This window comes from Pristis pectinata, chromosome 26, assembly GCF_009764475.1.
Source record: "Pristis pectinata isolate sPriPec2 chromosome 26, sPriPec2.1.pri, whole genome shotgun sequence".
NCBI classification, from domain to species: domain Eukaryota; kingdom Metazoa; phylum Chordata; class Chondrichthyes; order Rhinopristiformes; family Pristidae; genus Pristis; species Pristis pectinata.
In genome coordinates, this window is record NC_067430.1 from 13,249,732 (window position 1) to 13,262,828 (window position 13,097).

At 42.3% G+C, this 13,097-nt stretch overlaps 1 protein-coding gene across 1 annotated transcript in view; it reads left to right on the forward strand.

The window, feature by feature from the left end:
• tmem51a (transmembrane protein 51a) overlaps nt 1-13,097 on the forward strand; it is a 36,282-nt gene that overhangs the window by 16,384 nt on the left and 6,801 nt on the right. Inside the window, exon 2 of the mRNA XM_052039530.1 lies at nt 10,372-10,835. Coding sequence (XP_051895490.1) covers nt 10,516-10,835 — 320 coding nt within the window. The 5' untranslated portion in view covers nt 10,372-10,515. The remainder of the gene's footprint in view (nt 1-10,371; nt 10,836-13,097) is intronic.

Here is a 13,097-nt window from a genome sequence, read left to right on the forward strand (position 1 = left end):
TTTCATTCTTTCCATGTTCCACCACACACTAGGGGCAATTTACAGTGGCCAATTAGTCATACAGCATAGAAACAGGCTCTTCATCCCACCGCATCCATGCTGACCCTTTTACCCATGTTACATGCCTGCATTAGGACTTCGCCTTGCCTATTGAAGTATCTGTCAATATGTCTCTTAAATGTGGTAGTTGTTAACCTACCAACCCCCACACCTTTGGGGTGTGGGAGGAAACTGGAGCAGCTGGAAGAAAGCCACATGGTCCCAGGAAGAACATGCAAATTTTGCATAATCCAGAGGTCAGGATTGAACCTTGGTTACTGGAGCTGTGAGGCAGCCACTCTATTAGCTGCACCACTGTGGTGCCTCTTGTTGTACTAGCCTCAACCTGTTTGCTTTCTCACTTTCTAACAGAGGGTTTAATTAGAAGAAGCATCCTTGGCTTTTCTTTGTAGAGAAATGTGCTTTCCCTTTTACGTGTGCTTCTTGAAATGTAAGCAGACAAAAAGCAGGAAAGGAATACTTCAACACAAAGGATGTAGATGTCTTGGTAACTTGTAACAGATGGAGTTTTGGGGTTTGCTGCACATCCTACCAATGTGCCATAGTCCCCAAGTCTCTGGACGTCATAACACTTAATAGTGTAAAACAGATTCTACCACTCACCTACCAACCCATGAGTCTTTGGGGTGTGGCAGATCAGAGCACCTGCAGGGAACCCACATGGAGAAGGTGCAGACTCCACACAGACAGCATCTTGAGGTAAGCATCGAACCTGGGTCGCTGGAGCTGTGAGGCACCAGCTCTGCTAGTGGTGGTGAGCTGGTGATTGGTATTTCCATGCTGCCTGTTTCCACAGTCTGAACCTTGAATTCAACACTGGTAGTTGAGCCTTAATGACATTAGGAGTGCTGTTGCCTGTCATGTCAGCCAGAAGCAAGACTTTGAGTTCTGTTCCCAGATATATTTGTTTTGGCATTGACTCTGTTCTGAAGACACTCTGGGAGTGATGGAACATTCTGAAACCAGTTAGCATTTGTCCTAATATGTTCGTCACGTACCATAGATCCTGCATGCAGTTGGGTAATTAAATTTGCAATTACTGAAATAGTTGCTGGACTTCATCAAAGTATCAGGATTGACCTGGAGAGAACCTGAGGTGGTTTTATTTTGTAATCCAGAGCCAAGTAGGAAGTGCTAACCACGAGGGTTTAAAATGGCATTAAATTGAATATGAGTAAACAAAAGTGGAGGGGTGGGGACCCCAAGTTTGCTGAAAAATTAAACAGTTCCATCGGAATTTGTGGGAAGAGCTGAAAGGCCTATTTTGGCTCCTTTCTGACACTGCTGTCACTTCAAGGCTTTAAACTAAAATATATGTAACAGGGCTCTCTCGTAAAGAAAAAGCTTTCTTCACAGGCTGATGCTTTGTGCTGCAATCTTTCAATATTTCCTTGATGGTTTATTTTCTCTTAAAACTGCTTTCATTCAAAAGTGCCCATGGCTGCCAATTGAAACAATTTGAATGAGACAAAAATCTAATCAATCACCAGTTGCAAACTACCTGTTATCCATTAGAGTATATGCACTGGAAAGTGTGGTGTACTGGGGGTATCTCCCTTCTGCCAATTGTTTGGAGGCAGAGGAGTAAGTCGGATATCAGTCAGTTTATGATTCATTGGCATTGTAAGCATGGAGGATGGAGTTCTAGCCATTTCAGCGAGTATTATTGTAACAGGCATGAGTCAGTGGATCAGCAGCGAACGTCACGTCCTCTGATGAATGCAGGTGTGAAATGGAAACTATTCCCCTCCAGAGCTAATGTTTTGAGTCCAATCTACTTCATTTTAAGGAGTTTGGTCCCCAATGTAGCTCCATTTTAACTTGCTCATTTTCCTCATTCCCTGGCCAGCATCTCCGCTTCATTTAATACCACCTCGAACAGGATAACCATCTTAATGCAAATTTACAGTTTTCAGTGATTGGCAGTACCTTTTGAGCAATAGGTCTGCTAAGTTAAAAAGAATGGGAATGAAAATAAGAAAGTCTGGGGTTCTTTGGAAGATTAGAGACTAAAGAGTTTTATGGATGGGGGAAGTCAGCATAGTGAAGAGTCTTCGGGACCAGTTTGCACTTTATAATGGAATACATTCTGCTAATTTGTGGGTGAAGACTTAATAGGCCAATGTTCTATAATATTTAATAGAAACTATAATACATTTTCAGCCCAACCTCTCTCGCATAGGAATTTACTGTGGTGCCAAATTGCTGTCTTCTGGCTTCTCTTTAAAAGGAACATTTTTGCAATGTACATGTGTGTACTTGTCAAAGGGTGGAGGCAAGAATGTTTAGGCTGTTACTTGTCACGGGTATTACACAATGTTATGTAAATGTCAGACACAGGTTCAGAGAGGTTATTTTAACATTTAATCTATCACCAAGGTGTTTCATTTGTTCTTGGGCTAGATTAAGTTGGAATGCATGCCTAAGAAGGACTGGGTAGCGTATTGCTTTGGCTATTGTTCCACAGATCTTGACCTTGCAACACCCGTAAGGGCATATTCACTTGGTTTCCTCCTCAATATTTCCTGGGTTATGCAGAATAACTGTAGACACTCATAAAGGGACAGGCACAATTTCCTGTCTCTGAAGTTGTGCATAAAGGTAGGTGTGACCAAGGGAGCATCTCGTTGTCTCCTAGGAAGATTCTTCTAATCTTTGAGTTAGTGAAATTTCCAAGGTTCACCTTCTTTCCACTGACCTTGTAAGGTTTCACCCCGTCACAGCCCGTATCCGGAGATTGTAGCTGCCGGGCATTGGTGATCGTGGTGCTCAGTTGCATTGTACCGTGTCCATCAAGCTACGGCCCTTTTGTGTGTTTTGCACTTGATTCCAATATAAGAATGCAATTTGATTTGTAAAGTCTGGGCCATTTTTAGAATGTAATATAAAATCAGATGCCTGGGAAATGTATCTAGTGCTACACCTGATTTGTCTTGAACTCGGAGGATGAGGATATTATGGAATGCATTCGTGAAACCCCAGCAAAATTATTTGTGAATATAGATATCCATGACTCCTGTCCACAGAGCAATCCATAAGAAAGATAATTATGCAACTGGATTGTATTTTTCACAGGCTCACATTATCACAAAGTACTTTTGGTATTGGTTGTCTGCTCTGATGATAAAATGAAGGTTAACTATTGGTCAGGAATTAATTCACTATAGAATGGTGGCAGAGGAGCTTGTGCATGCTCCTGAGACAACAGATGGGTCCTTGGTTTAAGGTCACATCCCCAACGCTGCAGCACTTTTATTTAGTATTTCGCTGGGATGTCAGCTAGATTTTTGTGCTCAAGTTTCTGGAATGGGGCTTAAATTCAGAACCTTCTGACTCATGGACAGGAATCCTACAAACTGAGCCGTAATGGGCACTGCTCCAGCCTTGCTTGTCTAGTCATGGGAAGACTTGAACTGGTTGCACAGAAACCATAATCAGCAATAACTGTTGTTATTCTGGGGTTTTAAGTTAAAAGAAAGAAGTTTAAAGAAATTGGGCTAGTTCAGTCTACCTGAATCCAACTGCCCCAGCACCCTGCATAAGACAGTATAACATAAAATTTTCGAGTTCATTCTTTTCCCAACAGCTCCCCACATCACTATGAAATGATTTAATACTCGTTCGAATTGGCTGACATTGGTTTACATTTTTTTCCTGGTCTTCATATCATTCTCATAACCACATTGCCTTTTGAAGAAGGGGAGGGTAGTCAGGGGTGGGGAAGGCGGATGAGGGAGGGAGGAGAGATCAAGTTTGCAGTCTGTGATGAGAATATTTTTTTAAAAACTTGAATGCTGCCAGACCAACTTTCTGCATGTAGCTGGGTGTTTCTTTAGAGCAAACACATTCCTCCAATGCATGATCAGATTAGCCTCGTTATCTGGTCTGCAGTTATTTGCCCAGACACGTGAAATTGCTGGAGGTGTAACTGTTTTCTCTTTAAAATCTAGCTCTCGTATTTGTGATCCATGGGAATTATATTTGTTCCCTGTTTTTTGTTCCTCAGCAGGAGAAGGAAGATGATTAAAAATCCAAAGTCTTTGAAAGAGACAAGGTTATGAATGCAATTTAAGATGCTGTATTTCTAAACCACTTTGTTTACGTGTGATTCAAATTAGTCCAAAAGGCCTGATGTCATTTTTTTTAAGATACATTTGCTGCTTCATCCCTGCTTTATCCTAAGTAAGGGGAAGAATTGCATAGAAGTTGTTTTAGATTGCTGGTGATTTAGTAGCAGTCTAGACAAGGAGCACGTATAACACTCCAACCACCCTTGTTTGATCTGTTTCTAACTGGCAGGATACTTCCCTTTTAAGTGTCCTTGGTTGGATTGGTCAAGGAAAGCAGAAGGCAGCAGCTGATACAGTTTTAAGGAAATAATGCCAACAAATTGGCCCCTTTTTTTTAATCAAACCTCACAAAAATGGCTGCAGTTCAATATCTATCTTTCTTTCCGTCTTCCCTCCCTTCCTGATGTATTACTGTGACTGTAGGAAAGCACAAAGCCAGTACAGGCGACCCCCACATTACCAGCGAATGTGCTGTAGAAAAGAAGGCTATGACGAGGCTTTGCATTACAGATATCTGCGCATGGGTCAAGAAATGTGAGCTGAAGAAAAATTGTCGATTTATTTACTTTTTTTTCCCACACACATTCCATGAGAGCAAACTTTATTCCGCATCTCAACTTTTCAAGCAGAAGTACTGAAAGCTTTTGCTGGAAAGCAGGGCACGTAGAACTGAAGCGGAGTTGTAAATTACCCAGCAAAACAATTGAAGGGATAAAATATGTGCTCATTTCGGATGAGCATTGTGGTGGATTCATAACCTCCTGTAGTTAATTACGGGTGCAGACAAAGCCCTGCACTGAAACCTCAACCAGATCCCCAGGCTTGAGTTGAGGAAAACTGAAGCAAAAGTAACTTAGTGTAACTACTTTTGCATTCTGGAACCTTCTGAAATACAGTAAGTATAGAGCTAGCTAAACAGGAAAGAAATGGGCGGATGTGATTAAACAGAACTGTAAGTTCAAATTCTCACGGTGGCTATTACAGAAGTTTTTTTCATGTAAATTTGCAACACAGGAACCCATTTGGCTATTCATGGAGATGCCAGTGATAGTAGATATAGCAGCTTGGGAAGATTTTGAATGTCCAGATCTAAAATCTATCTATTCACATCACACAATGCAAACCAAATCTCCTTGGCACTGCCCCACCAAAATGTTCAGGTCAGGTACATGACCAGTGGATGTAAAGCTCACTGTATCATATGCTTGAAACTCGTAATTGAAGAACGTGGGCAGGACTGCATGAGACTATCAGTAATAGTGTTTTGCTGTTTCATAGGAGCAGTAATAGAGCACTGAGACAATAATGGATTCTCTTGTGATTGAGCCTCACCCGTATCAGACCACAAATACATTTGTAGGATGTTTACAGCAAATTGATATGGTTTAATCTCTTCAGTCTTCCTGAGTTTAAGAGAGTGCTGATTGGGGTGATAACTGACAACTCCCTCTCACCACCCCACCATCTCTTCCTTCCCTCCCTCCCCGCCGCACCCTCCCAATTCGGCTGTGTTTCTGAGTCTGAAAGCATCGTTACTTTGAGCACATCACATCCTGTTGATCCACCAAAGGCATGGATCCTTCATTAACAGGAACGGTGGTATTAGTTTACTTGGCGAAGGGTAATAGCAGATTTGGCAGTCAGAAAGACTCTGCAAAATGGACACTTCTGTACATATCAGTGGATGCCTTTTCTTTCAGGTGGAAATAGTGAAATGGCTGCAAAGAGAGTGTTAGATGAACGTGAGTGGAAATAATAAAGATTAGCTGATCAAAACCTGTGTCACAGAATTCAATTATACACTCAACAGGAAGAGCGGGAAAAAGTGACCTTGCTCTTCTGGACACCACTGAATTCCTCAGATGGGTTGTAATGAATTCTCTTCCTCTCTCTTGTGAGTGAAGAAATGACCTCTGGGTTAGGAAAAGTTATTAAGCCAACTGTGAAGGAGATTAAGTTAGGTCAGCAGTCAATACGGCTGCCTGTTGATATTTCAATTGCATGTTATAGTACTGCATCTGCCCCGGTTTGTGCTGTAACTTGATATTGGCATCAAGGAAAGTGGGGAATTTGGATGGGATACTGAGTATTCTAGTCACATGTTGGAATTGGAGATGTGAGGAACGGTAGCGTAGCGGTTAGTGCGACGCTATTACAGCGCCAGCAATCGGGGTTCAATTCCCGTCGCTGTCTGTGAGGAGTTTGTATGTTCTCCCCGTGTCTGCGTGGGTTTCCTCCCACATTGCAAAACGATGTACGGGTAGGCTAATTTGGGTTTAAAATGGGCAGCGTGGACTCGTTGGGCCGGAAGGGCCTGTTACCACGCTGTAAATAAAATTTAAATTTAAATTGTACAAGCAGGGGGAGATGGAAGGTTTGTGTTAAGTGGCTCAAGTTTGGAAATGGGGGACATACTCACGGTTTGCTTTTTCACTTACCTGTCCTACAGAGGAGTTTTGCTGCTTCTGGTAGTAAGAACATCTGGTTCTTTCCTCTGGAGAGTCACCTCAATTGGAGGCAGTCCAGTAGTGTCACATTTCTTGTGTTATTTTTCATTTTGACCTGTAGGTTCCCTGTTCTTCCAGCTTGATAGTCCATTGGAGTGTACTTCTGAGTGATCGCAATAATCGCCTTGTGAACCAAAAAAAAGTACGAGGGGGAATCCCACAGTGATTGGCATCCTGTATTATAGTAGAACCTCCTTAAATGAAACTAAATAGTTATACTGTGGAATACACTGCCCAGTAGGGTGGTACATGCAGATTCAATGGAAATACCGTAAAGCAAAATGGATTTTTAAAAAAAAACAGGGCTAAGAGTGAGAAGCAGAGAACCAGGAAAAACTAGCTCTACCAAAAACAGGGCCAATGGCCACTTCTATATCATTCCAGTATTGTATTACATTTGGATACTTCAGTGTTGTACATGCTTCAGTTGTAAAAATAAAACTAAGTGCCATCCCATTGTGAATTTAAATGCCAGATTTTCAAACTGATCCCAGCAACTATTAGGATGGAATGTCCAGTCAGGTCTCATTACTTTGGGTGTGCGTGTGTATACTGAACAGCCAGCTTCCATAGACTGACTGAATCCAAACGTATCGTTGTTTGACACTGGATCTGGTACTTACAGTAGACATGTGCCTTCATAATCATCCATTATTAGCCACTGATTTTAGGATTACAGCAATTAATTTCTGCACAGTTGGTGTTGCCATACTTTTTTTGAATCTGCAGGCACCATCCTATTGGATAAAGTATTCCAGAGCATAACTAAATTCCATTTAAGAGGTTCTACAATGGATGGTATAGGATTCCAATCACTGGCATCCCCCTCCAATCTTTGGTACAACTGGAGTGGAGGCTGGGACTACACACCAGGGATGTGGGGGTGGGGTGGGGAGTGCGGAGGATTGTGGAGCTATGGGTCAGGCACAAGAGTGTTTCAAGATGTGGAAGAGATTTTAAGTTTGAAACTCAAAAAGAAAACTGTGGATACTGGAAATCTGAAATAAAAATGAAACGCTCAGCGGGTCAGACAGCATCTGTGAGAGGAGTCCTTTTTCTCCAGATGCTACCTGATCAAATCTTGAGCAGAAGTTTGTTTGCTTGTGTGCAAGTTAGCAAGAGTGGAGTAATGACTGAGAGTTGGTGCAAATCAGAAAGTGGTGCTGAGTTCTAGCTTATAAGACGAGAAAGTGTTGGGAAGATGAGAATCAGTGGGTTTTACTGAGGTACCAAGAAGAAAAAAGTGGCCTTGATGGATAAGATGTAAGGTTGAATTCTGCACTGTTTTGGTCGTGTCATTGGTGAGAGTGCACAGCTTTTGCTGTAAGGTTCAAAGTGCATTAAAACTCCGTTAATCCAGCATGCTCGGTACGTTGGTAGTGCTGGACTGGCCGATTTATTTTTCCAGATTATTAGATGTTATTCCAATTATTACTCCACACTCTTAATTTTTTAAAAAATTTGTTTCACAGTAGTATAATTTTTCCAGTGAATCTGAGTTTCAAGGGAGTGCAGAAAACAGGGCCTTGGTGTGTCGGGAGTGTGGCAACCCAGGCCCCACTGAGTTTAAAAGGAGCATGAGAATTGGCACCCAGTGAACCAGATGCCAAACCATTGGGATTTTTTGAATAATTGGATAGTGGATTATTGGAGTTTGTACTTAGTTGGAGGAAATTCTAACTACTGTATCATTTGGTAGTTGTAGTATTGAGAAAAGTGAGCAAAAGAGATGAGACTGGATGCCATCTGAGATGTATATGGACGCCTGTCTTGGTAGCAGTTGTGGTTGGGGTGTCAGCATATGGAAGGTGAAACAGAGGAGATGATGGACTGAGAACTGGCAGCAAATTGAGACTATGGTGGCTACACTCTAGCAGAACTGTAATTGTTTGGAGCCTGTCTCCTGGAGTTGGACAGTGAAGGAGGCGGTGGTAAAGTTACTGAGTTTTCAAGGCAAGCAAGAGTTAAAGTATAACATGGGTTTCATTCTGCAAACTAGTATCAGTGTGCTGGATCAGCTCAAGTATTAGCAGCAGGTGATCCCATGGATCGACTTAAGTTGCCTTAATTTTAACTGCTTGGAGGATAAGTAGTTCTGGGAGGCAAAAGGCTTTTTGCAAGAACCATTCGTTATGTTTGACCCATCTGAAAAGTGAAATAAAAGACTAATCCATATCTATTAATGATTGGATCAATGGAGATCTCTGCAGAGGTCACCAAGGTTATAAGGTTACGACTGTGAGGAGAGTCTCCTGAAATTCTTGCTGTTTTCATTCGGACGTCTGCGGCTAAGGGGAACCGATGGGTCATCAAGTTTGCTGAAATAATTAGATATAAAGTGAAGTGCCTCTACTGAGATAGCAAGACCGTAACAAATGTGCACTAAATTAAGATTTAAAACTTTAAAGGAATATTCAAAATATAATACATTTATGGGTTAGTTGAAATGCAGGATTCCCTGCCTCTTTTGAAGCAAACCCTGTAAATGAATACAAGTGTCGTAATGAAGTGCTGTACTGAACATTCGATATGGGAGCAGCAGTTCGGCTTTCTGAGCCTCCCCTACCATTCAGTAAGGTAGCGGCTGTTCATCAACTACCGTATTCCCATATTGGTTCTCAAGGTGCAGAATGGATTTAACAAGGTTGTGTATTAGCAGAATTAGTCTTTGGGTTAAATGGTTCGACCACTTCATTGGTTCCAAATTCCTTCCTTCCCAGACTGCTACTTCTACCCCTCTCTTCCTCTTTTGATCTTGCCTGCCTGAAGTGCTTTTGACTCTGCTTTTAATGTGTTCACCTCCTGTGAAGTGGCTCAAATGTTTTACTGTGTTAAAGGACCATATAAATTCAAATTATCCCTCATTTGGGAAAAGAGAGAGAAGTTTGAAACCTGGTCAGATGAGGAGACAGACAATGTGATAAAACTTCGTTTTATAAACACAGCTGTGCCTGTTGCTAAACTGCACTGAATAAAAATCATCTGCAGATTTAAAATCTCAGTTTGTTATCAATGCTGTGCTACTGCAAAATTTCACATAGGAAAAAAAATAGTTGGTTATCAAAAAAAATCTGGTGGATTTACACTCATCACCACAGTAATTCCCAGTACTTTCTTATTCTGGTTTTGGAGCAGAAATACTGCAGCCATACCATCACCATTTGTAGTTGTCAGTTTGGCTCATTTCTTCTCCTGTTCTCTTGCAAGTGAGAGGCCCACTCTGCCAACATGAACATGAAGAATGATGCCATGTAGAGTGTTGCATTCTGTCCTTTGCGTGAGGCACTAACATTAAAAAAAAATCTTACAAGGTCCCATGGAGCTTTGTGAAGAAAGGCAGGGAATCCTTCATGTCCCGACCAGCATTCGTTACTCCCTAAAGCAAATTAACTGGGTGGTTCATATTGCTTAGTGTTTTTTTCATTTGGAGAATCAGCCTTGCATTCCCTTCCAAACCTCCTGTGCCCTCTCCTCCTATTACAATCTCCTTTCGGTTGAGCATGTCTGATTGTCTGCCCTAAGCCAACCTTGACAATGTCACTTTTGCATTCTGTGATGTGCCTTGGACCTTTTTACTAAATTTAAAGATGTTCATAAATGCAAGTGAAAATTCGTTGTGTTTAGCTACATAATGAGATTGGGTTTCTCAAATAGTGAAATTGTTTTGACATTCTGTGATGGTGAATAATTGTATAATTGCAGCTTTATTTTCTGACATGTCTTTCCTTTTACAGGTTTTACTATGAGGTGTGGCATTGAGGTACATCTGTGGAAACAATTCACTTGCAGTGAAGTGCTAATCTTTTACCTTTGTTTACTGTTGGAATGAAGCACGTGCGGCCCAGGACAGGTTGAGATCATCAAGTACACGAGTGCCCATGGCCTCTGAAAATTCTGGTGGCATACAGTATGCTCTCACTGCCCTGGGAGTTGGTATGCTTGCACTGGGAATCCTCATGATGGTCTGGAGTGTTGTGCCAGGATTTGGTAAGGACCATGAAACTCAAGGTGGGAACAGCAGCTCACCAAATGCCGAAGAATCCAAGCACAAAGTGTCCCAGGTGTCCTACATATTGTGTGCTGGAGGGGTATTCCTGCTGCTGCTCTCAATCTGTCTGAGTGTTCGTGAAAAGAAGAGGAGAAGAACACAGGAGGAAGTGGTGAACGTGCAGTCAGAATCGTCCATATTACCAGAACGGTCAGTAGTCCACTGTTTGTTTTCTTCCATGTAGTCAGCAGCATCACGCTGTCCTTCTGCACCGTGTAGATCTAAAGATCCTGATCCTTGCTGTAGTCGTGTTATACATACAGTCCCAGTACTGTCCCCAGCAGGCTATAATGTGAACCAAAAGGATAACAATGGTTATTCTCACAGTGGGGCCATGCCCTCTTCCCATCTGCTCCAATGCCCATACAAGATGCTTCACTAGTGGTTGGTCAGTAATGATAAGGAGAAAAAATCTTTCCCTTCCCCTCTTTCCTTCCCACCTCCACCCCCCCGCCCCCCCCAAAAAAACCTTGTCTCATCAGTCCAGGGATAATTGGGCCAATTGTGGTTCTCCAAGTAGAACCCACAAACTCAGCACAGATTGTTAAAAGAAACCTGGTATCTTCTGATCTGTTCAAGGTGGCAGAGCAAGAAAAATACTTGCAAGGGCATTTGGCGAAGTGGGCTCTGAGAGCAAGGGAACCTGCAGATTGCCAGAGAGAAGAAACCAGGAAAGCAAGTGAGACTGGTTAAAAAGGTTGCATGGTGCTGGAAGTGAATGAAGTGATGCCAGTAAATGGTTTCCAAAACCCCCTGCCTCTCTGCAGTGCATGCATCAGTGTTAACCATTGCATCATAGGGAGATACAGCATGGAACCAGGCCCTTCTGTCCACTGAGTCCATGCCAATCACCCATTTACACTAATCTTGCGTTAATTCCATTTCTTTTATTCTCTCCTCATTCTCATTTCTGGACAACTGGAGGTTTGCTTCACTGCTCTGCATTGTTACGAACCAGCAACAAAAGAAACAGTCATGTATAAGTGTTTAAAAACTATTTTATTAATAACTACTTATGATAATAAGGAAAATTAAAGTAAAAATGTTAGATCTTAAACATTAACCCCAAAAACTCTAAACTCAAAGTGTGTGTGTGGCAAATTCCCAAACTCCAAGTCCAGGAATAGTTCTCAAAGTTCAGTTCAGGAAGCCATAAGGTGAAACGTGAGCAAAGGCTTCTTCAACAACCACCATTGACTGAAGACAAAACGTAGAGAGAAAATAGAGAGTAATTATGAAATCCAAATGTTCCACGATGGAACCCATACGACACCTCAGTGTCTACTCGGCAGTGACTACTCCACCGCTTCGCTCCGAAGTATCTGCCACCCCGAAAGGCATCTGAGACGTGGCCGTCCACACAAATACCTGTTTCCCTCTACAGGTTAACGACAAAGTGGACTCCACCAGGTTATTCCAAAAATCCATATGTGGATTGTAGTGACAGGCACAGTTATTGTTTTTCATCCGTCGATAGAGACTAGCGGGCTAGTGTCTCTCTCTCTCTCTCTCTCTCCTCTCTGACTGACTGCTCCAAGAATGTCATTATGTCCTTATCTTCTGTTGTCGTCAACATGCCCCCCCCCCCACACACACATACACACACACACACACACACACACACACACACACACACACACACACACACACACACACACACACACACACACACACACTACTCTAAAAGGGACATTCACCAATAGTAACCTAGTCCGTAACAGTGTGAAGTCTAGTTCCACCCATCAGGAAAGTGCCAACTCCGATACCATGTGCACAGGTTCAGTTCCTCTGGTGGGTTAAGGGAGAACATTGAGCAGGATTTCCAGCTCCTAGTCACCCATGTGGCTAGCTGCAATTTTACAGCACCCTTTTAATGAAGGAATGTTCTAAAGCCTTCCACAAGCAAGTACTTCCCAGTGGAAAGTTGAGAGACGAGACTCTGCAGATGCTGAAATCTGGAGGTCAGGCAGCACTCAGTCCTGATGAAGGGTCTCGACCCAAAACGTCGAATGTTTATTGCCCTCCATAGATGCTGCCTGACCTGCTGAGTTCCTCCAGCACTTCTTTGTGTGTGTTGCTCAAGTGAAAAGTGCTTGTGTAGAATCTAGATGGCTGCCATTGGGATCATTGCCATCTGTCTTCCTCCTCTTCCTACGCCCGTCCCAAGCAACAACGGGAGAAAATTGGTGCGGAAGTGATACCTCTGCTGGTAGGAGTCTGTGTCCCTTTGCACGCTTGCATATTTGCTGTTGAGAAGCTTTGCAGGATTTACCTTGAACTTTTGTTTTGAACATAAAAAAGATTATTCTTTAAAAGCACTACAAATTGACATCCAGTGTCAAAACTACAGCATCTAATACAAGGAAGAAAAACAATGCAGACACATTCTAACCACGTAACTACAGCAGATAA